This window comes from Sciurus vulgaris (assembly GCF_902686455.1).
Source record: "Sciurus vulgaris genome assembly, chromosome: 1".
NCBI lineage: Eukaryota > Metazoa > Chordata > Mammalia > Rodentia > Sciuridae > Sciurus > Sciurus vulgaris.
This window is the reverse complement of record NC_136461.1, coordinates 144,074,572-144,102,119: the sequence shown is the minus strand read 5'-3', so window position 1 is coordinate 144,102,119 and position 27,548 is coordinate 144,074,572. Positions and strand designations below refer to the sequence as shown.

At 36.1% G+C, this 27,548-nt stretch overlaps 1 protein-coding gene across 1 annotated transcript in view; it reads right to left on the bottom strand.

The window, feature by feature from the left end:
* The window catches only part of CSPP1 (centrosome and spindle pole associated protein 1), a 145,123-nt gene extending 117,782 nt beyond the window's left edge, over window positions 1-27,341 (bottom strand). The window contains 3 exon segments of the mRNA XM_079101798.1: window positions 10,097-10,196; window positions 12,204-12,312; window positions 27,197-27,341. Of these exon segments, the coding sequence (XP_078957924.1) occupies window positions 10,097-10,196; window positions 12,204-12,302 (199 nt within the window). The 5' untranslated portion in view covers window positions 12,303-12,312; window positions 27,197-27,341.
* Between the last annotated feature and the right edge of the window lie 207 nt (window positions 27,342-27,548).

Sequence of the window (27,548 nt, the reverse complement as noted above, 5' to 3'; positions counted from 1 at the left end):
AGACAAAATATTTAATCTTGAAGACAAGGTTGACCAAACAGAAAAGATGGTAAGAAATCATGAACACAATCTACAAGAATTATGGGATATCATGAAAAGGCCAAATTTAAGAATTATTGGGATTGAGGAAGGTTTAGAGAAACAAACCAAAGGAATGAACAATCTATTCAATGAAATATTATCAGAAAATTTCCCAAATCTGAAGAATGAAATGGAAAATCAAGTTCAAGAGGCTTATAGGACTCCAAACACACAAAATTACAACAGACCTACACCAAGGCACATTATTATGAAAATACCTAACATACAAAATAAAGACAGAATTTTAAAGGCCGCGAGAGAAAAGAATCAGATTACATTCAGGGGGAAACCAAGGAATACCAGCAGATTTTTCAATCCAGACCCTAAAAGCTAGAAGGGCCTGGAACAACATTTACCAAGACCTGAAAGAAAATGGATACCAACCAAGAATTTTATACCCAGCAAAACTTACTTTCAGATTTGACTATGAGATAAGATCCTTCCATGATTAACAAAAGCTAAAGGAATTCACAAAAAGAAAGCCGGCATTACAGAACATTCTCAGCAAAATATTCCATGAGCAAGAGATGAAAAACAACAATGTAAATCAGCAACAGGAGGAACTAGCCTAAAGGAATAGTCAAATAAAGGAGAAACCAAATCATGTCAAAAAACAAAAAAGAGTCAAATGACGGGGAATACAAATCATATCACAATAATAACCGTGAATGTTAATGGCCGGAACTCATCAAGCAAAAGACATAGACTGGCAGATTGGATTAAAAAGAAAAATCCAACAATATGCTGCCTGCAAGAGACTCATCTCATAGAAAGAGATACCCATAGACTAAAGGTGAAAGGATGGGGAAAAAACATACCATGCACACGGACACAGCAAAAAAGCTGGAGTATCCATCCTCATTTCAGATAATGTGGACTTAAAACTAGTCAGAAGGGATAAAGAAGGACATTACATACTGCTTAAGGGAAGCATAAATCAGCAAGACATAACAACCATAAGTATCTATGTCCCGAACATTGGCTCATCCATGTACGTCAAACAAATCCTTGTCAATTCCAGAAATCAAATAGACCACAATAATACTAGGTGATTTTAACACACCTCTCTCACCGCTGGATAGATCATCCAAACAAAAACTGAATAAAGAAATCATAGATCTCAATAACACAATCAACAATTTAGACTTAACCGACTTATACAGAATATACCATCCAACAAAGAATGAATACACTTTCTTCTCAGCAGCACATGGATCCTTCTCTAAAATAGACCATGTTTTATGCCCAAAGCTACTGTTAGCAAATACAAGAAGATAGAGATGCTACCTTGTACTCTATCAGATCATAATGGACTGAAATTAGAAATAAATGACAGAATAAAAAACAGAAACTTCTCCAATACTTGGAGATTAAATAATACACTATTATACGATGAATGGATAACAGAAGACATCAGGAGGGAAATTAAAAAATTCTTAGAAGTAAATGAGAACAAAAACACATCATATCAAAATCTCTGGGACACTATGAAAGCAGTACTTAGAGGAAGATTTATTTCATGGGGCGCATTCAACAAAAGAAGTAGAAATCAACAAACGACTTAACATTACAGCTCAAAGCCCTAGAAAAAGAAGAGCAGACCAACACCAAAAGTAGTAGAAGACAGAAAATAGTTAAAATCAGAGCCGAAATCAACGAAATTGAAACAAAAGAAACAATCGAAAAAATTAACAAAATAAATAGTTGGTTCTTTGAAAAAATAAACAAAATTGATAAACCCTTAGCCACACTAACAAAGAGAAAGAGGGAGAAAACTCAAATTACTAAAATGCAGAATGAACAAGGAAATATCACAACAGACACGAGTGAAATACAAAACATAATTAGAAGCTATTTTGAAAATCTATACTCCAACAGAACAGAAAACCTCGAAGACATCAACAAGTTTCTAGAGACATATGAATTACCTAAACGGAACGAGGAGGACATACACAACTTAAATAAATCAATTTCAAGCAATGAAATAGAAGAGGTCATCAAAAGCCTACCAACAAAGAAAAGTCCGGGACCAGATGGGTTCTCAGCCAAGTTCTAGAAAATCGTTAAAGAAGAGCTCATTCCAATACTTCTCAAAGTATTCCATAAAATAGAAGAGGAGGGAACCCTCCCAAACTCATTCTATGAAGCCAATATCACACTGATACCTAAACCAGACAGAGACACATTGAAGAAAGAAAATTTCAGACCAATATCCTTAATGAACATCGACGCAAAAATTCTCAACAAAATTTTAGCAAATCGCATACAAAAATATATTAAAAAGATAGTGCACCATGGTCAAGTGGGTTTTATCCCAGGGATGCAAGGTTGGTTCAACATCCGGAAATCAATAAATGTCATTCACCATATCAACAGACTAAAAGTTAAGAATCACATGATTATTTCAATAGATGCAGAAAAAGCATTTGATAAAATACAGCATCCCTTCATGCTCAAAACACTAGAAAAAATTGGGGTAGTGGGATCATTCCTTAACATTGTGAAGGCCATCTACGCTAAGCCCATGGCCAATATCATTCTAAATGGTGAAAAACTGAAAGCATTCCCCCTAAAAACTGGAACAAGGCAGGGATGCCCTCTTTCACCACTTCTATTCAACATTGTTCTTGAGACTCTAGCCAGAGCAATTAGACAAACCAAAGAAATTAAAGGGATACGAATTGGAAAAGAGGAACTCAAACTATCCCTGTTCGCTGATAACATGATTATATATTTAGAGGAACCTGGAAATTCCACCAGAAAACTCTTAGAACTCATAAGTGAATTCAGTAAAGTAGCAGGTTACAAGATCAATGCTCATAAATCCAATGCATTCTTATACGTAAGTGATGAATCTTCAGAAAGAGAAATTAGGAAAACTACCCCATTCACAATAGCATCAAAAAAAATAAAATACTTGGGAATCAATCTCACAAAAGAGGTGAAAGACCTCTACAATGAGAACTATACAACACTAAAGAAAGAAATTAAAGAAAACCTTAGAAGATGGAAAGATCTCCCATGTTCTTGGATAGGCAGAATTAATATTGTCAAAATGGCCATACTACCAAAAGTGCTATATAGATTCAATGCAATTCCAATTAAAATCCCAATGATGTACCTTACAGAAATAGAACAAGCAATTATGAAATTCATCTGGAAGAATAAGAAACCCAGAATAGCTAAAACAGTCCTCAGTAGAAAGAGCGAAGCAGGGGGTATCGCAATACCAGATCTTCAACTCTATTACAAAGCAACAGTAACAAAAACGGCATGGTATTGGTACCAAAATAGATAGGGAGATCAATGGTACAGAATAGAGGACACGGACACAAACCCAAATAAATACAATTTTGTCATACTAGACAAAGGTGCCAAAAATATGCAATGGAGAAAAGATAGCCTCTTCAACAAATGGTGCTGGGAAAACTGGAAATCCATATGCAACAGAATGAAACTAAACCCATATCTCTCACCCTGCACAAAACTCAACTCAAAATGGATCAAGGACCTTGGAATCAGACCAGAGACCCTGCATCTTATAGAAGAAAAAGTAGGTCCAAACCTTCAACTTGTTGGCTTAGGAGCAGACTTCCTTAACAGGACTCCCATAGCACAAGAAATAAAAGCAAGAATCAACAACTGGAATAGATTCAAACTAAAAAGCTTTCTCTTAGCAAAAGAAACTATCAGTAATGTGAAGAGAGAACCTACAGAGTGGGAGAATATCTTTGCCACTCATACTTCAGATAGAGCGCTAATATCCCGAATCTATAAAGAACTCAAAAAACTCTACACCAAGAATACAAATAATCCAATCAACAAATGGGCTAAGGAAATGAACAGACACTTCACAGAAGAAGATGTACAAGCAATCAACAGATATATGAAAAAATGTTCAACATCTCTAGTAATAAGAGAAATGAAAATCAAAACTACCCTAAGATTTCATCTCACCCCAATTAGAATGGCGATTATCAAGAACATAAGCAACAACAGGTGTTGGCGAGGATGTGGGGAAAAAGGTACACTCATCCATTGCTGATGGGGTTGCAAATTAGTGCAGCCATTCTGGAAAGCAGTATGGAGATTCCTCAGAAAGCTTGGAATGGAACCACCATTTGACCCAGCTATCCCACTCCTTGGCCTATACCCAAAGGACTTAAAATCAGCATACTACAGAGATACAGCCACATCAATGTTCATAGCTGCTCAATTCACTATAGCCAGATTGTGGAACCAACCTAGATGCCCTTCAGTTGATGAATGGATAAAGAAACTGTGGCATATATATACAATGGAATATTACATCGCCATGAAGAATGATAAAATTATGGCATTTGCAGGGAAATGGATGAAATCGGAGGATATCATGCTAAGTGAGATAAGCCAATCTCAACAAACTAAAGGACGAATGATCTCGCTGATAAGCGGATGAGGACATACAAGGGGGGTAGGAGGGGTTAGCGTTAGGGTTAGAGTTAGGTTTAGGGTTAGGGATAAGGAGGGTGGTAAGAATGGAGGAAGGAAGGACTGTATAGAGGGAAAAGAGGGGTGGGAGGGGTGGGGGGAAGGGACAAAAAATAACAGAATGAATCAAACAACATTGCCCTATGTAAATTTATGATTTTTAATTAAAATAAAATTTAAAAATAAATTTTAAAAAAATTTATGATTACACAAATGGTATGCTGTTCCTCCATGTACAAACAGAAACAACATGTATCCCATTTGTTTACAATAAAAATAAATTAAAATTTTTAAAAAAATAAAAAATAAATAAAAAATTAAACAAAGAACTCTCACCATCAGTTATAAATGTATAGAGTAATTTAAAAATAGTAAACTAGTCAGGCACAGTGGTGCACACCTGTAATCCCAGCGATTTGGGTGGCTAAAGCAGGAAGTTTACAAGTTCCAAGCCTGTCTCAACTTAGCAAGACCCTGTCTTAAAATAAAAAATATAAAGGACTGAGTATAGTTCAGTGGTAAAGTGCCCTTGGTTTCAAACCCCAGTACCAAAGAAATAATATTAAAAAATAAAATAGTCAAGTTAATAATGATTTAGTTCACTAAAATTTAAAATATTAGAAACATTGAAAATAAAAATGCTTTCTTTGTTAAAGAAAAACTTACCAAAAGATTAATTTGAACATTGCTTGCCATCTCATTATGTAACTTCCAATATGTCATTCTGTAGCTTCCAATATGCTATGCCCATCTTTTTCATGTTCTGGCAATCCTGACACTGAGAGATTTCCAATTCAAAAACAGAATGTCTCTCCATTTACTTAGGCATTCTTCAATTTCTCTCGGTCATGTTTTGTAGTTTTCTATGTGTAATCTTGTACTTTTTCACTAATTTCATACTACTATGAATGGGATGGTTTACCTGATATTATTTTCAGAATATTCATTGCTAACACAAAAATATCATTCATTTTTGTATACTGATCTCATTTCTTCTGAACTTGCTGAACTTATTTGTCAGTTCTAATAATTTTTGTGACTTCCTTAAGATTTTTTACAAACAGAATCATGTCATATACAAATATAGTTATTACTTCTTTCTAACCTTGATGGCTTTTCTTTTTCTTCCCTCATTACTCTTACTAGAACCTTCAGTACGATGTTCAAAGAAGGGGTGAAAGCAGACATTCTTGTCTTGTTCCTGCTCTTAGGAAGAAAGCATATAGTCATAAAACATTATGATGATGTTGGCAATAAGTATGTTACAGATTTCCTATTTTGGGATAAATTTCTTCTCTTCCTAGTTTTTTAAAATTTTTTAATTTTTTTTAGTTGTAAATGGACACAACACCTTTATTTTATTTATTTATTTATTTATTCATTCATTTATACATGGTGCTGAGGACTGAACCCAGTACCTCACACATGCTAGGCAAGCGCTCTACCACTGAGTCACAATGCCAGCCCTATTCCTAGTTCCTTGATCTCTTTTATCCTGAATGGGTACTGGATTTTGTCAAATGCTTTTCCTGGATCTACTGGGATGATCATGTTAACTCTATTAATTTGGTACATTTTACATTAATTGTCAGATGTTAAAACAGCTTGCATTCCTGGAATAAATCTCTTGACTACAATTAATAATTATTTTATACATTGCTAGATTCAACTTGTTGATATTTTGTTGAACATTCTGACATATTTATGAGGAATATTGGTCTGTACTTTCTTTGTTATTCATGGTAAGTCTCTTGCACCTCACCTAATAATTCATGAGGTAAGTCATAGTAAGGTGCTAGAAAGTTTATAAAGAGATGACACAGATGGGGGCCAGTCATGCCAAAAAGACCAACCATGTGATTAAAGGGTTGGTCCCTGAGTCATGTGACACCAGTGATATCTAAGGAGAGTAAGTGGGTTGGAGACTGAGTAAATGGCAATGATTCAACGAGGCCTACACAATTAAATCCCAACAAAAGCCAGGAGGGTGATGTACCCCTAGGCCAACAGATAAATCATATTTGGATCCTCTCATACCTTGCCCTATGTGTCTCTCCCTTTGGTTAGTTCTGATTTGCATTCTTTGGGTTAAATATGATCCTAAGTACAGCACTTTCCTGAATTCTGTGAGTCATTCTAGTATATTATTGAACCTAAAGGGATAGTGGGTACCCCACACTTCTAACCAGCTAGCAAGAATTGGGTAACCTAGGGATCTATGAACTTGTGGCTGGTATTGAAAGTGAGAGGACTGTGTGCTTAACGTATGAAATTTTGGTTCAACTCAAATGTATCAAAACTCACTGTAATTCTATCTCAGTTTCTTTTATAGGAGGTAAAATGGTAGACGAGTGAGCTACATGGATAGCATTATCCCTGTATTTCAGTATCTGACAGAAATAAAGTTATAAAACCATAAAAACATAGTATTACATGAGTTATATACTGTAAGCTATTGATATTATTTTCATTAGCTAAAATGAATATTTAGAATGTATATATTTCTGATTGCTATTATGCTCAATTATTCACTCTATCTACTATGGTGTCACAGAGCATTAAGGTCAATACATAATTTCCATCCTGACCTACAATAGGCCAGTTTTGTTTTGTTTTGTTTTTTTTAATGATTCCTAGATGAAACCACTTAAGGAAAACTCTCCATTGCCAAATTACATTTTTCCCAAAGTTAAAACCCATGTATTTGGCCTAATGTTAAAACCATAATTATTCAGGCAAGAGGTTAGCAATGATTAGAATTAAAAAGAGAAAGAGAGAGAGAGAGAAAGAGAGAGAGAGAAAGAGAGAGAGAGAGAGAGAGAGGGAGAGGGGTTAGCAACAAAACACTTATAAAATCATAAAATCAAATTTCCTAGCAACTCAGAGAGCTGAGGTGGGAAGACTGCTTGAGCCTATGAGTTGAAATCAGCCTGGTCAATAGAGCAAAATCCTGCCTCAAAAAAAAAAAAAAAAAAAAAAAAAAAAAAAATCAAATAATATCTTATTATTTAATAAGATTCAATGTGAGTCAAAAATAATCATTTCAAATGATAATTTTTTAAAAATAGAATACCATGAAAATCAAATTCTACAAGGCCAAGAGAACAGACTTTATATTTGCAATAAGGACATTATTAATTCATTCATTCAAAACATCTTTTCTACTGAGCATAATGGCACAAACTTATAGTCCTAGCTACTCAGGAGGCTGAGGCAGGATGATTTCAAGTTCAAGGCCAGATAGAGAAACTGAGTAAGGCCTTATTTCAAAACAAAAACCAAAAAGACTGGGAATGGCTAGGCACAGTGGCACACGCCTGTAACCCCAGCAGCTCAGGAGGCTCAGGTAGGAGGGTCGGAAGTTCAAAGCCAGCCTCAGCAAAAATGAGATACTAAGGAATTCAGTGAGACCCTGTCTCTAAATAAAATACAAAATAGGGCTGGAGATGTGGCTCAATGGCCAAGTGCCTCTGAGTTCAATCCCCAGTACCACTACACCCTCTTAAAAAAAAAAAAAGAGAGAGAGAGAGAGTAAGAGAATGGCAGTGGGGGTTAAAGAAAAGTGAACTTATTTGAGATTTAGGCATTAGAATCAACTGAATTTGTATAATTTCTTGATGAACGAGACAGAGAAAGAGAGGAGTCAAGGATGACCTGGCAGTTTGCTAAAATGGAGAATAACAAAAAGTTGAAGAAGAGATGTAAACTAATTTTACATATGTTGATTTTGAGTCCATGACATCCCACTAGAGATGTCCACTAGGAAATTAAATATATATTTCTACCTCAAGTTCATTATCGAAACTGGAGTTGGGATACAGATTTAGAAGTCATGAATACATGGTAAATAAAGTCCTATGAATGGATACAGTCACTTATACACTTAGCAGTGAATAAAGTATGACAAGCGCTTAGGTCAGAGCCTTAAGTAACTCCAATTAAAGAAAAGGCAGAGGTCACTGTCTTCAAGTTATACATTAAATTTCTCCATATTTATAAAAGTAAAGATCAAAGAATACTTTTTAGATTCCTCAGATAAATCTCAAAAACCAAAAAACTACCTTTAAAAAGATGTAAAAAGGAAGATAGCTCAGTTGGTAGAGTGCTTGCCTTGCAAGCACAAGGCCCTGGGTTCGATCCCCAGCACCGCAAGAAAATAACAACAACAACAAAAAAAAAACAAATAAAAAGATGTAAAAAGAAAGGAAATTCATATTATGGTTCATTTATATGTTGTTGTCTTTTCATATGTATTCAAATACTGCCCACACAACCTTTAAAGTTCAAGTCAATTAGTAAAATAAGGAAACAAATAGTTCATGACAAGTCCCAAAGGCATAATAGCCCAATTAAAACCAAACTTTAATCCAAGAACTTCAAAGTGATTCTGTATGACCTTAGTGACCCCAAGTGCTTGAAAGAACATTCTATTAAACTTTTCTACATATTCTCTTTTAGAATAATCAAATACTGAGTTCATAAAAGTTTAGGAGCAGAAGCTAATCCAACTTATTTTATAGTTAAAATGAAGGACTTAGAGATTAAGGAACTTCACCAAAATATAATACTTTAATTCACTAAATCTGTATATTAGCTAATGATTTGTAAGACTCAAAACTGAAAGAGTTGTCTATATATCAGATCCTAAAAGTAGGGCATTCATTTTGAGCTGTTTTTCTGGTAGAGGGACAGAACATCAGCATCCAATGACATATAAAGGCAAAGAAGCTATATTTAGGAAGAATATCTAAGGTTATGAAAAATAGTGTATATAAAAAAATGCTTTTACCAAATAAATTCATCATATTTGGGTTTTTGTAAAAAGTTTCAGTCATCATCAATAATTCACAAGATGTACTTTTAAAATATTCATATATCTTTTTTAAAAAAAAGTAGGGCTGGGGATATAGCTCAGTTCATAGAGTGCTTGTGTGTCAAGCACAAGGCCCTGGGTTCAATCCCCAGCACCGCGAAAAAAAATTAAATTAAATTAAAAATTTAAAAAAAAAAAAAAAAATACCTACCGAGGCAAAAAGTATTTTTATACCAAACCATAATCAAAGAATCAGTATGGCCACAGTATAAATATCTTTACAACTATAATAAGGTCATCAATAATTAAATGATGGTCTTTCATCAAACAACATTTTACATCCTTTAAGTATATTTCTTTGACTTTTAAACAAAAACAAGTCCACCATTTTTATTTCATTATAGTTTCCCTATTCTCTCACACACAGAATTTCATTCAAATTTTTCATTTGTAATTATGTGTAAAAAAAAAAAAAAAAATTGCTACTATAATTTCCATAAATTAAAACCAAGACAATATCACATAAAAAAGGTACAGGTTTCTCAGTATGTAGATTCATATGTAGAATCATATGTACAGGTTTCATATGTAGATCATGTTGTCACATGTAAGATTCCACAAAAGAAAGTTACCAAGATTCCAAAGAAATCTTTTTTTCTGACAAGACAAACCTCTTTCACAATTGCCTGCTAAGGATATATTAAAATGGTTTTAGCACATCCAGTAACATACCTAAGGAACTCCTGGTCTGTTGACTGTTGGGCGGTATGTTTTCCTTAGCCAGGGAGATTAATATTTTACTATTTTCAGAAAGTTTCTCTGATGCCTTTCCCTGAACGAGACATAATATTTATAAATCAGTGGAGGCAGGGGCAGAAAACATGAAATTAATCAAAACTTATTAATTATTAAATGCCTTGGCAAAATTACACAGTACATTGTAGAAGAAATTTAAGCATAAGATGAGAGACTAGCCAAAAGCATTTAAAAACTATAATAAATATCTGAATATTTAACTCATTCACTTATTAACAAATATTCACTGAGTTCCTGTTAAATGCTAGGCATTGTGCAAGGCACTGACAATATATGAGTAAAAATAATACAAGAATTTCTGCCCTTGTGAAGCATAAACTATTGGGGAGACACGTAAAGATAATACATAATTAGATTATTTGACATGTAAAGAGTGACAGGGAAGAAAGAAAATAGCAAGGTTAGGAGGTCCAGAAATGCTGTTTGAAGGACTACAAAGCCTCAATGAGCAGGTGGTTCTTGAAGTGAGACTTAAAGATTATTATTTATATATTATTTAATATTAGCGATTATAATAAACCTATATTAAAACCTATGTACTCCAAACTATGTAACTCCAAACACCATACACTAGCCCTCTGTACTAGAGAGTGATGAAGAAGATAGAATCTGGATTTGGATGAAGGTTTCAATCCTGTATCCCCCATTATGTGTACCTGGACAATTTAACTCCTTTGAGCTTCAATTTCTGGAATTGTATAACAAAAAATTTCCCCCTACTTTACAGGGATGTTATTATTAAATTAAGTGAAATACATAGGGCTGGAGATATAGCTCAGTGGCAGAGCACTTGTCTAGCATGTGCAAGCCCCTGGATTCAATCTCCCGTACCAACAACAAAAAATAGTCCTTGTCATGACTGCCTGTTTGCTTGATAATGGCAGATTATGGAAGAAAGGCAACCTAGCATGATGGCTTAGAAAACAAGCACTGGAGTCAGGCTGCCACGGATCAAAGCCTATTCCACCAACCTTCATCATTTAATCTCATTACCATACTTTCCCATGTGTCAGTTCACTCATCTAGAAACTTAAAATAACAATATATGTCCTGTTCATAGTTAACACTCAAGACAATGAGTGTTACCAATGTAAGTAAAATCATAATCAGAGTGTCCAAAGTATTTATCATCTCACCAGGATACCACTGTCCAGGAGAAATGCTAAGACACAGACAACAGGTAAGCCAGAAATCACTTGGGCAAACTAAAATATATGGTTTATTCTCACTAGAACAGAACATAGGGCACGGACTAATCTACATGCTATATCTTATTACATACACATGAGAGATGATGCTATATCTCTCTAAATTAGTGCAATATTCTCAGAGCATAGCACAGTACCTAGCATAATCTCATTAAGCATTTGCTAAATGGATGAATCACTTTTTTTACAAAAATAAGAAAAACTTCAAGAACTTTATAGAAAATGTATTCAGAAACAATCATTTTAACAAATTTATATTCTGAAAAGCAAATAGTACTAAGTAAACAACTCTAACAAACCACTGATGTACATTTCAAAGAAAATTGTTTTAATCAATTCATTAAATAATCTAACTTTTTTACTTAAAACAAGAACTTGCTTGTACATTTGGTTATATTCTGGAAGTTCTCTGTCCAAGAACTTATCTTCTAATCATCTTATGAAGCATGTAATTATTCATTAAAACTCATAACAAAAGAGAGGAGAAATGCTGTGAGATATAAAATATCACAAAAGAAAAACAGCACTCAAAAATCACTGAAATAGAGGGCTGGGGAGATAGCTCAGTTGGTAAAGTGCTTGCCTTGCAAGCACAGGGCCCTGGGTTCGATCCCCAGCACTGCAAAAAAAAAAATCACTGAAATCTTGCCTGGAGTCAGGCTCTCAGATTTAGAATGACACAGCATAACCAAATTAAAATAAAAAACAGAAGATTCTCACTCACAGAAGATGATTTTTTTGCATTTATACAGGTGTAATCTAATCCTTAGAAACAATCTCAATAAAACATATTATAAGAAAATTATTAATTTTACCTTCATTTCCATGTAAGGTGGATCACTTTCCAATTCTGCTTTGTCTTTGGCCAACTTGGCTTTTCTCTCTTCAATAAATTCATCCAAATTATCAGTCATTTTTCAGCTTCTGAAAAAAAAAGAAGAAATAACAATTCTTCAAGGAGCATGACTATATTACAATATTTTTACTTTCTTACCATGCAGGCCTATAATCCACACTTAGTATTCAATCTCATTTATCAAATTGAGAACTTCAACCTTAAGCTTGATCATAAATTTGCCTGCCTGATTACTCTCCCAATTCTCCAGAAAAGCCTATGACATATTTTAAAATATCTGAAAATGAATAAAAAAGAAAATGAACCACCACCACCATCATCACAAAGACAAACAAAAACAATAAAATTTTAATCCTTAAAGCACTTTTTTACCACAAAATACCCAGATAATCTTTATTAGTTCTCTATTGGTAAAATTTTGCCCCACTTTCTTTAACCTCTGCTTGTTCCCACAGTCATTTTCTCTATACAAATACAATTTTTTCTAAAATTATTCAGAGGGTGAATTACGTTTAGCATAGTCCTTTGCTCCTAAACTCTCCAGTGTGTATTTCTTAAGAATTAGGTCAGGGCTGGAGATGTACCTCAGCAGTAAAGCACCTGCCTAGCATCTTTAGTTCCATTCCTAGCACAAACACACACACACACACACACACACACACACACACACACACACGCCAGGCCTACTGGCACAAGCCTGTAATCTCAGCTACTAAGGAGGCTGAGGCAGTAGCATCACCAAGTTCAAGGCTAGACTTGGCAATTCAGACCCTGTCTCAAAATAAAAAATAAAAAGGGCGGGGAATGCAGCTTAGTGGTAAAGCACCCCTGGGTTCAGTCCCCAGTACAGCAAAAAAAATAAATAAAACTTAAAAAAAGATAAAATTGGGTTATCTTCTTCCATAGCCTCAACATAATTTACTAACTTCAGAAACAATAATTTTTTAAAAGTCTAATCTACTATACATATTCCAATTTTGTCAAGCAGTCCAACAAGGCCTTTACAGCATATTTTTCTTTTTCTAGTTCAGGTAATTCATTTCATTGTCACGCCTCCTTAGCCTTCTTTAATTTGAATCATTTTTACAACCTTCCTATGTCTCTCATAACATTATTACTTTTTAATATATAACTCCACTATCCACCTTTTTAAATAGAACATTCATCATCTGAGGTTTGCCTGACATTTCCTCATGACTAAATTCAAGTTATACAACTCTCCACAGGAATACTACTTAAGAGGTGATGTGTCTTTCTCAAGATGTCACCAGTAACCAACACATACATACTTGCCCCTCACTAATGAGATTGATTTAATCACCTTGGACAAGATGTTGTATGATTTCTGTACATTTGCTCCCTTGTAATAATAAGCAGTCTATGAGGGAATACTTTTATACCATGCAAATATCCTACTCCTGATCAAAATTTTCCCCTAGATTTAGATTAGTGATTCTCGACTGACCCAATTTTTTTCCTGTATGGCTGCAAAAGGTTAATTTTCTAATTTTGCCACTTCCTGCACATTTATTTACCAGTCAGCACTTACTTATCATTCCAGTATAATCAAAAGTCCTTCTCTCGTCTCATTCATTTGGTTTATCATCAGTGTGGAATCATGAATTCCTTTTTTTAATAAGCCTTAGCATTGTTTTTAAGTTCATAAGCTGCTGTCTTAACTGATAATTTGTATATCATAAAATTCACATTTTAGTGCATAATTCCAATAACTTTTAATAAATTCATATAGTTGTTCAAGTATTACCACAATCATGTTTTATGTTTCTACCACCCCAAGAAGCTCCTCCATTCCCCTTTGCAATCACCCCTCACTCCTACCCCCAACACAGGAAACTCTCTCTTCCTCTATAGTTTTGATTAATCTGGAAATTCCATACAAAATGATCATGTAGAATATGCAGTCTTTGTGTCTAGCTTCTTTCACTTAGTGTTTATGAGATTCACCTTTGTAGTATCTATCTTAAATAGTTTGTTGTTTTTTATTATTAAGTCATAGTCCATTGTATGGAAATATCACACTTTATTCACCTGTTGCTGGATATCTGAGTTGTTTCCATATTTTGGCTATTTGTGAAAAATGCTGTTATGAACACTCATGTACAAGTTTTTATGTAAACATGTTTTCAATTTTTTTCTACATACATACACAGAATTTCTAGGTCACATGAACTGTTTAAATTTTGAGGAATGACTAAACTGTTCCTCAAAGCATAGTGGCTATATCATTTTAAATTCCAATAAGCCATGTACAATGGTTGCAATTTCTACATCTTCACCAAGGCTTATTACTTTCACTATTTTTGATCTTAGTCATTCTATTGAGTAGACAGTAGTATGTATACGTAGTTTTAATTTGAATTTAATTACTTTACATGTGTTTGCCATTCATATATCCACATATATAATCACTGGGACCGTATCTACTCAAATCTTCTGCTCATTTTTATAATTAGGTTGTTTTGTTATTATTAAGTTACAAGATTTCTTTTCATATACTGAGTATAAGTTCATTATCAAACATGTTTTGTAAACATTTTCTCACTGTCTATAATCTGTTAAGTCTTCTTAATGATACCTTAACAGTTAAAGTGTTTAATTTTTATCAAGTCCAATTTATGAAATTTTTTCAATTTTTAATTAATTCATTGTCTTTATGTCACAGCTATGATTTCTTTACCCAACCCAAGATCACAGGTTCTTCTGTTTTCGAATTTTTTTTTACAGTTTTCTCTTAAACTCTATGAGTCATTTAAATTTAATTTTTGCAAATTGGAAGGGTCAAAGTTCGATATCTTGGTTTGTTTTTTTGGGTAATACCAGGGATTGAACACAGGGACACTCTATGACTGAGCTATACTCAGAGTCCTCCCTGACCCACCCCACCTTTATTTATTTATTTATTTATTTTTGGAGACAGAGTCTAAGTTGACAAGGCTGGCCTTGAACTTGCAATTCTCCCGCCTTAGCCTCCCGAATCACGGGGATTACAGGCCTGGTCATCGTGCCTGGTTTTAAGGTTTGATTTTTTTTTTTTTTCTGAATGAATATAAATTATTCCAGTACCATTTTTTGAAAAGACTATCTTCCTCATTGAAACTACAATTTTTCTAAAACTGTTTTCCAAATATCCATCAAATTTAGTGGTTAATTAGATATATGACCAAAAAAGAATCACTAATGATGACAAGGTTTCAGCCTGGAAACAAAATATACAAGGAATCCTGGACAAAAATAAGTCAGAACAAGGTAGCTGGTTTGGAAAAGTGTGGCTTACATTTGTTAAGTTGAACCCAGTAAAAGTGCTAATGGAAATTTCTAGCAGAAAGTTAAAAATTCAAGCTCCAAATTCAAGGAAATGAACCATAGAAGAAATGTTTACTTAGGAGTTAACTATTTTACTGGGCTGGAGGTGTAGCTCAGTGGTAGAGTGACTTCTCAGTATGTGTGAGGCCTGGGTTTGATCCCTAGCACCACCACCACAACAAAGAGTTAACTATTTTAAAGAGTTAAATCAGCTATTTTTAAGACCCTTGTAAATGACCAAAGGCACTAAAAAAGAGAAATAACAAAACAGAACAAAATGCTGGGCAATGTTCACTTAAGGAGGTGACAGAAGAACTGAAGCTGTAAAAAACTGTGGAAATGGAATAATTAGGAGGATATAGAGAAAACTCAGTCGACATATTTAGCAAAGGGAAAAAGAGATACAAGGACTGATAAAAACAATACTGAAAGCTAGAAAATTAAAGGAAAAAAGTATCCAATGAATTTAATATTTGAGGGACAATGATAATTTGTAAAAAGGTAGAAAACCAAGTTTTACCAAAAAGAAATGAAACTTTTACCAATAAAATATGTAATGCAAACTTCAAACTTCATGCCATGATTTACTTCCAAAAAGAATACTTTTTTTGGGTTGGGGGGGAGTACTGGGAATTGAACCCAGGCTCTTTACCACTGAATTAATATCCTCAGCCTTTCTACTTTTTGTTTTGACACAGGGTCTCACTAAATTGCTTAGGGTCTGTGCTAAATTGCTGAGGCTGTCCTCAAACCTGTGATTCTTCTGTCTCAGCCTCCCTAGTCACTGAGATTACAGGTGTACATCACTGTAACTGACAAAAATAATAATTTTAAAATATCATTTTACTGAAATATATTCCAAACTAAGTTATTGTTCATTTGCTAATAGTCACAAAAGACTGACTAGATTTTTTAGAACAGCTCAGCCGCAAAAAAATTTTCATGTCAAAAAATCACTTCTTTTTTTTTTTTTTTTTTTTTTTCCTTTTTTGTACCAGGGATTGACCCAAGGGCACTTAACTACTGTGCTACATCCCCTACATCCCCAGCCCTTTTTTTATATTTTATTTAGAGACAGGGTCTCAATGAGTTGCTTAGTGCCTCACTAAGTTGCTAAGGCTGGCTTTCAACTTGAGATCCTCCTGCCTCAGTCTCCCAAGTCGCTGGGATTACAGGTGTGCACCACCACAACCGGGAAAAAAAAAAAAAAAAAATTCTCTTCTGAAATCCTAATTTTCCTAAATATTTTCCATCTGATAGAAATAAAATACAATGCATACACTTTGCTATAAGATTTTATACAATATCTAAGCAGAAATATTAGTAATTTAGAGAAACAAAGTAACAAGAGTCTCACACTGAACTCTAATAGGTTTTCATACCAACCCTATAAGCAATTTTTAATTAATTAAACAATTAATTTAGCATGTTCATTTATATGTCTTTTAACCAGAATTTGAAACATTTCTCTCGAACTCAAACTACTTATTTTCTTTACTATAATGTAATGTAATCTATAACTGAGTGTAAATAACAGTAATCACAATAATAAAACTTTTAAGTATATGACATATACTTAAACTTTTAAGTATATGACTTAATAACTTTTAAGTGAGTAGTATATGTCATAACTAAAATGCAAAATTTACCAGCAATATAAGTATGTTTTTAATTATTTCCAACTTTGTCCTAACTTGATTAGATTACATCTTTAATATTAAATTGAAAAAAAAATCAAAGAGGCTAATAAGTTTTCTCTTGTTAATTATCTACAGCCAAAGACTACCAGGATCACTATTATATTTAAATAAGCTGGATTAACTACTTACCATACTGAGAATTGCAAAAAAACACATACCATAAGCAACACCTGGGTATCTGTGTAAGCAGGTACTAAAAAAGACACATGATTGAGGCTTGCATTAGAGTGATTTGCAGGAAGATTTAAAGAAGCAGAGCTCTGTTGTCAGGAAGTGGGAGTAATTCTATAATTGAACATGTTAATAACAATTAACCATACATTAGGCTAAAGCTGTAACTGATTTAAAAAAAAAAAGCTACAGTCATTTCTATCAGCTAAGAGAGGGGATGTTTGATGTTTTGTGGCTTGGACAATGTTCATGTTTTATCTGTTTGGACATGGAATATTTGTTTTTGTCTTGAACCATCATAGGCACAGAGAGGTCTTATCTGATGTCGATGTTCTGTACAATTGTATTTCTTTAACAGAAGCACACCAAGTTACTTTTAAGTACCAGACCAGTTCCTAGCAACACTAACACCTAGGCAATACAATTGGCCAACTTCTAGCTGTCGATGACTACCTAAGAGCATGTAACAACTTACATAAAACTACTTCAACTATAAAATTTATTCCTAAATTACTTAGTGAATAACAGACTAGGTTGATGGGTATAGCCTACAATGGTACAAAATACAGTAAGAATTAAATTGCAAGGGAAATCAGTTGAAAGAAACCTAAATGGGTTATATACTATATATTTTTAGTTGTAGGTGGACACAATATTTATTTTATTTTAAATAATTTATTTATTTATTTTTATGTGGTGCTGAGGATCAAACCCAGTGCCTCACGGATTCTAGGCAAGTATTCTACTACTAGCACCCTAAATGGATTCTTAATCTTACTGACACCTACCATGTAAAATCACTCACAAGTTTTGGTTTTTTTTTTTTTTTTTTTAAACAGGTATTTTTCCCCCTGGTAGATATATACACAGTACGTACATAACAATTTTCAGTTTCACTTGAAAGACTAGGATTTGAAATCCATTTCACAGGACTCTATGTGATTGATGTCAAGTATGTTCCTCAGTCTCTCTATGCCTAAGAATCCTTCCCCATCTAAAAAGTGGAAATACTACCTACTCCAGAGTTACAAAGAAAAAAGCTAAATAATGTTTCAAAATGTATAACACAAAATCTGACACTCAGAAATCAATACATCAGTTATCTTATTAATTACTGCTATATTGACATAGTCTTTGTGTGTACAGACATACTTACTGTTTAAAAAGAAAGCCTCTAGGCTGGGGGAGGGGGAGTGGTGCTCAGCAGCAGAGCACACTTTTAGGATGCTTAAGGCTCTGGGATCTATCCCCAACACCAGAAAAAGAAAGAAACAATGGAAGCCTCCAAACTTAAAGTATGCTGGAATTTGGGTGGGAGGAAGTTGCTCACTGGTAGAGCATTTGCCTAGCATGCACGAGGCCCTGGGTTCAATCCCCAATACCACAAAAATGGTATGCTAAAATTTAGATCACCAAAAACTGCAAATTGATCCTTGTTAACAAAATGCAAACCAACAACTCTAAATTGTTAATTTAGGCCCTGGATGCTTATAATAAAGATAGAAATAGAAGCAGATATAACTTACCATTCTGCTAAGTCTAGGGAAATCAGAAATAGAAGGACCCAGAAGAAACAATATATCCAATTCCTTCTCCCCATTTCATCAATCACAAAAAGGATGGGGGGAGGGGGGGGAATGTGGCTCCTATCATTATCCCTCTCAAGGAGTGAAATACAAATTTTCTCCCCTCTGGAAAATGACTACACTCCTAAAGCAGGACATTATGCAGTATGCTGGGAGGATAAAAAGAATAAAACATGACCCTTGCTTTAAAGTTGAGATAAGCTAATGTCCCTTGCCACGGAGACTCAGTCTAGCCAGACAGGAGTTTAAGAGTTGGATATGACATACCCCTAACAGATCTAGCGGACATATCAAGAACACAAATTGACAAACAGGGAACCCAGAACGGAATCCAGGCTGGACATAAAGATTTAGCAATGTTTGAACATTACAAATATTAAGAAGAGTAAGATGGCAGATTGCAGTCAGCACTTATCTGCTGCTCCACGAGGTTAAACTAAATCGAGAGGTATGCAGCCGCATGTTGAGGGAGGGGGGCCCATAGGAAAACCATAGAGTGCAATTGAGGAGAGTTGTGACCATGTGAAACTCAGAAATATTGATATTTAGAATAATAAATGAGAGTACACCAACACTGAGCTCTGAGGTGGCACACCAGGGGAGAAGTACTCTTTCAGCAGGTTGAAAGATTTCCAGGAGTACAGTCTGACACCCTGTAAATATGCAGTCTGAGCAAAGAGACTTGGGCTCTGTATAGAGAGCCAGCACATAAGTTTTATACCTGGGGCTGGCCATATTTAGAAAATAGTTTAAGTAAAAAGAAAATAAGAAACTATGAGTAAAACATACTCTGGGCAACATTAAAGAACAAACTTAAGACTCACAGATCTAGAGGAAGGAGCAGAAGTACAAGCTAAAATGTACTCAGTGAAATAACAGCAGAAATTTCTCCCAAATCTTGGGAATGATATGGACATCCAGGTACTAGAGGTATTTAGAACCCAAAATACATGACCAGAATAGAACCTCTTCAAAACATATTTAGTCAAAATGCCAAAAGTAGAGAAGAAAAAATATTAAAAGCTCTACGAGGGGCTGAGGATATGGTTCAGATGGTAGAGTGCCTGCCTCGTGAGCACAAGGCCCTGGGTTCACCCCCAGCACCTCAAAAAAAAAAAAAAAAAAAAAAAAAAAAAAAAAAAGCCCTACGAGAAAAGCACTAAGTCATTTATTAAGGCAAAACCATCAAAACATGATTTCTTAGCAAAAACTCTAAAGGCCAGGAGGGCATGAAATGCTATATTTCAAGCCCTAAAAGAAAATAACTTCCAGCCTAGATTATTATTATATCCAACAAAGTTATCTTTTAGAATTGGAGAAATATTTCCCAAGTACAAACTACAAGAATTCATGGTCATTAAATCAGCATTACAGAAAACACTCAAAGGAATCCTATACCCAGCTGAGGAAACAAGAAAACACAACCACAAAAACACAGGGAAGAATAAATCTCTATAGAAAAAAAAGCAAAAGAGGAATAGGAAATTATCAAGCATGATTATACAGTAAACCATCAAATCTCTAAGATAAATAAGGAAGAAAGGAACACAAAATTCTCAAAAGAAAAACAACAAAATAACAGGAACTAGACATGTCTTTCAATAATAATCCTAAATGTGCATAGTCTGAATTCTTCAATTAAAAAAAAAATGAAGACTAGCTGACTGGATTAAAAAACAAGACTCATCTGTTTGCTATTTGTAACTCACCTCACTACAAAGACATATAGGCTGAAAGTAAAAGGATGGAGAGAATGACAGTTGAATGAAATGGAATCCAAAAGTAAGCAGGAACAAACCAAACCCAAAATTAGTTGAAGGAACTAATAAAGATCAGAGCAAATATAGAGACTAAAACAATACAAAGCATCAATGAAGAAGAGCTGGTTCTTTGAAAAGATAAACCGAACTGACAAAACCTTAGCCAAATGAAGCAAAAAAAGACAGAAGACCCAAATAAAATTAGAGATGAAAAAGTGTACAACAGTTATCGCTGGATTCTAGGTCATTAGCAAACATTTTGAAAAACTACAATATATTGGAAAACCTACAAGAAATGAACAATTTTCTAGATACCTATTATCTACCAAAATTGAACCAGCAGGATACAAAAAGTCTACACATATCAATAACAAGCAATGAGATTAATTTAGTGATAAAAAGCCACCTAACAAGGAAAAGGCCAGATTCAGATAGATTCACTGCTGAATTTTATCAAGCTTTTAAAGAACTAATACCAATATTCCTCAAACTCTTCCATAAAATGGCAAGGCAAGAACTATTCCAAACTCATCTTACAAAGCCAGCATTATGCTACTACCAAAACCTGTAGGGTCACGACGACAACAACAACAAAAAAAACAGACCAATGTCATTGATGAACAAAGATACAAAAATCCTTGGCAAAATTCTGCAAATCAAATTCAACAGCACACTGAAAAGATGATACACCATGATCAAGTTGGTTTCATTCCAGGGATGCAAGCTTGGTTCAACATATGCAAATCAATAAATGTAATACCCTACAAACTGAATATACAAAAACCAGCAGATTCCTATACATCAACAATGAACTGGGTTGGGGATATAACTCAGTTGGTAGAGTGCTTGCCTCACTAGCAAAAGCAACCTACAGATTCAATGCAATCCCCATTAAAATACCAATGATATTCTTTAGAGAACTTGAAAAAAAATCCTAAAATTCATATGGAAACATAAAATAACCAAGTTGCCAAAGCAATACTGAGCAAAAAGTATAAAGTTGGAGGCATCACAATATCCAATTTCAAAATATACTACAGATGCATTAAAACAAAACAAAAAGAGCATGGTATTGGCATAATAAACACATGAACTAATGAAATAGTCATCTACAGCTATCTGATTCTCCACAAAGGAGCCAAAACATATACTGGAGAAAAGACAGTCTGCAGAAAATGATGCTGGGAAAATTAGAATTATATATATAAAATATTGAAAATAGATCCCCATCTTCACTGTATAAAAATCAACTCAAAATGAATCAAAGACCTTAATGTAAGACTTGAAACTGAAAGTACAAAAGGGAAACACTTCAATTTTTAGGTATAGGCAATGATTCTCTGAACTTGACTCCAATGGCTCAAGAAATAATAGCAAGAATTGACAAATGGGATTAAATCAAATTAAAAAGGTTCCACACAGCAAAGGAAAACAATCAGCAGTGTGAAGTGATAGTCTATAGAATGAGAGAAAATCTTTGCCAACTATTCATGTGAAAGAGAATAGCCAGATTATGTAAGGAAGTTAAAAAATTTAACAGAAAAGCTACTCAATTAATAAATAACCAAAAGAGCTGAACAGACACTTCTGGAAAGAAGTTAAAAATGGTCAATAAATCACATGAAAAAAATGCTTGACATTTTTCACCATCAAGGAAACACAAATCAAAACTACACTGACATTCCATCTTATTCCAGTTAGAATGTCTATTATCAAGATTAAAAAAATGCTGGTGAGAATGTAAGGAAAAATAACTCTTATATGCTATTGATGGGAATGTAAATTTGTACAGCCACTGTGGAAAACCGTACCAAGGTTCCTTAAAACACTGAAAATAGAACTATCATAAGACACAACTATACCACTCCTGGGTATATATCTGCAACAAAGTCAACATACTACAGTGATACGTGCATACCCATGTTTATCAAGGCACAATTCACCACAGCCAAGTTATAGAATCAGCCTGGATGCCCATTAACAGATGAACGTGTAAAGAAAATGTGGTATATGTACACAATGAAGTATATCAACATAAAGGAGAATAAAATCATGTCATATGCAGGAAAATGGATGGAACTGAAAATGGTAATGTTAAGAGAAATAATCCAGACTCTGAAAGATAAGTATAACATGTTTTCTCTCATATGTGGTGTCAGAGAGGGGTGGAGTACTATGTGAAAGCAGAAAGGAGACTATTTGGGAAGGGGGTGAACAGGAAGGGTGAATACAATCAAAGTGGGTTATCTGCATGTATTGAATACCACTGTTTTGAACAATTAATATGTACTATTATAATGAAAAAATTAATCATCATCATCATCATTCTGTCAGAGGTGAGATGGAATCTCAATGCTGTTTTGATTTACAAAGTGACATTGACTAAGAGAAGAGGCTGCCTGACAAAAGAGACCTTGCAATATGAAAACAGAACCAAAGACTTTAGTGAAGTGATAACAGGTAGGCATGTAAGGTGAGAAAAGACACCTGGGAAAAAGACCTAGAAAAAAGAGGAAGGGATGAGGTGACCAGGACAATGTTTCTCACTTATCTACCAGGAATCTTTCCACCCAAATGAAAGGTTTTTCTTCTGGCAGATGACATTCACATGAGCAATTTACTTCCATGGTCACACTCACATTTTGACAAATCCCTCTCAAAGTTTTATGAAGCAAATGCCATGTTGCTGGGGACAAAGAGGGAAGCTAGAGGACAGGATACAAAGAGAATGAATCTATAAAACCATTTTAGCATACATTAATGATGTATTATAAATTTGCATTAGGGATGTCCTGTCCAGTGTTGGCATCTGGCTGCTTCAGCACTGGCGGAGACATATTGCCTGGACCACGGTCCTCTGTGGTCACTGGACTGCCGCCCTGCCCTTGGGGAAGGCCACCGCCCTCCAGTAAGTCCGCTCCCTCAGGACCCCATCCAGGATCCCAAATGACATTCAGTTCCTGTCCCTATAGACTTCTCTTTGCGGGTGAACAGTTTCTCAGACCTTCCTTGTTCTGATGACCTTGACAAAGTTGAGAAGGGCCTTTCAGCTGCAGACGGACATGATACCCTTATTTTCATTTATTTATTTTCATGTGGTGGTGAGGATCAAACGCAGTGCATCACAGGATCTAGGACTGCTCCACATTATGCCTGTGCCTTTGGCAAAGCAGAAATGGTGAATTTTCTATTAAAGAAGAATTGTAAGATCGACCTCAGTGATCTTGATGACAACACACCATTGATGAATGCACTACAGTACATGGAAGAGCAGTGTGCAAATATCCTATTAGAACATGGTAGCAATCCACATGCTCACAACATCAGGAATGAAACAACTCTCCACCTGGCTGTTGCTTTGAAGTCATCAACTTTAGTGGAAAAACTGATTTCACTAAATGTGAATTTGGAAGCCAAAACCAAGAATGGCCATATACCACTTTTACTTGCCATAAAGTATAAAAAAAGAGCTGATGGTAGAGACTTTAATTCAGAGGAAAGCAAATATATGTGCTGTTGACCTGAAGGGAAGAATAGCCCTCATGTTTGCTATGGAGCACAAATCAGAACACAGAGCTGAGCTCCTTCTCCAGAATGGTGTTGATGTCTCTGCTACAGATAACTTTGGACAGATGGCATTAGCTTATGCTGCTGCTAGTGGTCATAGTGGTCACAGGGAATTAATTCTTCAATATATGAAAGCAGAACCTAAAAATTCTGAAAATGTCAACCCAGTGGATGAAAATTCTACAGATGACCCTAAACAGACAATCCACTGAAACTGATCCTGTTGATCCCTGTCTTACATTGGATGAGCTCTACTATCAATGTATTTGAAGAATGTCCCCAAAGAAGGAAAATCACATCAAGCTTCTGCTGAATTAAGGAAAGAAGAAGCAAACACTGACACTAGGGAACCAGAAATCAGAACATTACCTGACAACTGTAAGGCTGACCATAAAAAGAAAAAGGTGTTTGAAACCACTCTTGTAGAACATTACAGTATAAAGAACAGTTGTATTCTCTTCACATTCGTTGGCCCAAAGCTCAAGCAGGCCAACACTTCATCTGGAGACTTGAATGTGAAAAACTTTCATCCTTGCCTACCAGGAAGTGTTATGGAAACCTTACCAGCTGAAGAAGAGTAAGGCATCTCTCTGAGTCTTCCTCAGAAATGCATTCGTCATTTTTCTGGTGATGCATATCAAAGAGAAAAACATGGCATATCAGGACCTATAGAAGTATGCCATGAAGAATGGGAGTGTTCCTGCAGACAAGTAAGAAAAGTGTTTTGACAGCACATCATTCCAATGGGCTGCATGTCTCCCACTCCTGCTCCCATTTTTCATTCTCCTACGGAACTGCCACCCCATCCAGTCCTTACCAGTGCAACATCAAACAAAAAGATACACAATGAAATAATGTTCAGCCACAAAGAAGAATAATATTATGGCATTTGCAGATAAATGGATGGAATTAGAGAATATCATGCTAAGTGAAATAAGCCAATCCCAAAAAACCAAAAACCAAATGTTTTCCCTGATAAGTGGATATATAATGGGGGTAGGGGGATGAGGTGAGAGAAGAATGGAGGAACTTTAGATTATGTAGAGGAAAATAAGAGGGAGGAGGGGGTTATGAAAAACAGTGGAATGAGACAGACATCATTACCCTATTTACATGTATGATGATACAAATGGTATGAATCTATATAGTGCACAACCATAGAAACAAAAAATGTACCCCATTTGTGTACAATGAATCAAAATTCAGTCTGTAAAATTAAAAAAATAATTAAAAGATAAAAAAATAAATTTGCATTAGTAAATATCATTACCATTTCAACATTAATAGGTCAGTAGCATACATTACATAGCCTTTGGGTTACACAAAATTGCTAAAACACTTGCTCAAACACCTTTGTGTACCACTCAGAAAGCACATCACAAAGTATGTCAGAATGATATTAAGATAACTTGATGTGTAAACCCACACCAGCTCCCTCCTAAGTCATCAGTGCTGCAAGAGATGCAAAATGTCCTCCCTGTGGCGCATTTCAGCAGATATTTAACCACCAAATAGAATGATAAGAAAAAAGCATCTTACTGGTTTCCACCGAATTCCTTTTTTACTTGTCAACATGACAAGCCATTCTTTCACATAAAACAAGAACTTCTCAGGATAAATTAGGCTTTTTACAAACTCATATTTTACATATTTACTCATGTTTTACATAAAGGGTTTTTTTTTACATATATATTTTCAGTTTTTGATGGACCTTTATTATATTTATTTATAAGCAGTGCTGAGATTCAAACCTAGTGCCTCACACCTAGGCAAGTGCTCTACCACTGAGCCACAACCCCAGCCTAAAGGGTTACTTTTACACCCTTTTTATGGACGGTAGCTTACTTCAGAATTTGTCTTCCCCAAAATCCTAGTTAAGCTTCTTAATCCTATAATCTTTGACCGCTAGCCTCTCTCAAAAGATGAGTCCCACTGCTAACATTGAATGAAAATTGCATTTAATTTCCATATAATAATACTATAATCAGAAGAGATTCAAGTTCAAGCTACAAAGCAAACACAGGGGTAAGGGGAGGATAACAACAGCAACGACCTCACAGGGACATGGTGAAGATTAAGTTTTACTTGCAAAGCCCTGGGAACAGTGCCTTCGCGCACAAGCACTCAAATGTTGAACATTAACCGGCCCGGAGGAGGAAGAAGGGCGCTCTGGGAGGCTTAGCAGAACAGAGGCGGCCAGGCCTCCAAGGAGAGAAGGTGCGCGGGAGCAACGGCTCAGTACAGCTGTCTCCAGGTGCTAGGGGTGGCTGACTCTTTAGAAAGCGTCAGTGCGTTGTCAGGCAACCGGTTCTCATCAACACCTGAGGAGGCGGCAACCATGGTGGCCTGGGAATCTGAACCACTTAGCAGGGCATCGTCTCTCCCAGACAGTTGAGAGACCCCCACACATAGAGAACCCCCGCCCCTGTAACCTGGGTACCGCCCCCATTCTGACCGACTGCCACCAGCCCGAAAGGAGGCCCTGTAACTCGAGCACCGCCCCCGCCCAGCCACAAGCCACCATCGTGAGGAAACCCCCGCCCCCAACACCCGTGACCCCGTCAACGCCGGCTCGCCTCGCCGCCGCGAGACCCCAAACCTCCACATCTATAACTAGGGCCACCTCCTCCGTCCCACCCAGCAGGCTCAAGACCCCCACCCGGCAAGAAACCCCCACCCCAGCCCCTGTAACTCTGGCGTCGCCAGCAGGCTGCCACGCGACCTCCGCCCCCGGGAGCCCCTGCCTCCGCCCGGGTGCCGCGAACTTAGCTCTGGAAGCCTCTCACCCCACCCTAGGCCACACCCGCCCGGCCTGCTCCCCACCCGCAGCCAGCGAACTCTTACTCAGGAGAGCGGGCTCGCGTCCGGGTAGACGCACAACGCTCTAGCGAGGCTCTCTGCGGACCGAATAAGTGGTGGCGGCCACCCGGCGCGGGAACAGTGTGACAAGCCGCCGGTCAAGGCTCCGCCCCTACGGCCCAGCCCTCCTCACGCCTTTCGCCAACTGCCGTGCGCGACCCCGCCTCCACTGAGGCCCCCGGGGGATGCCGCGCGGCGGAGGTCGCCCCCTGCCGTCCCGGAGGCCGCACAGCCCCGCTGGCTTTTCGCACGGCTCTCCTGTACCCAGGCTATGGAGGATGCCACCAGGTTCCCCTGCTAGGCTCAGGGTCTGTCAAACCGTGGGCGCCATTTCCCA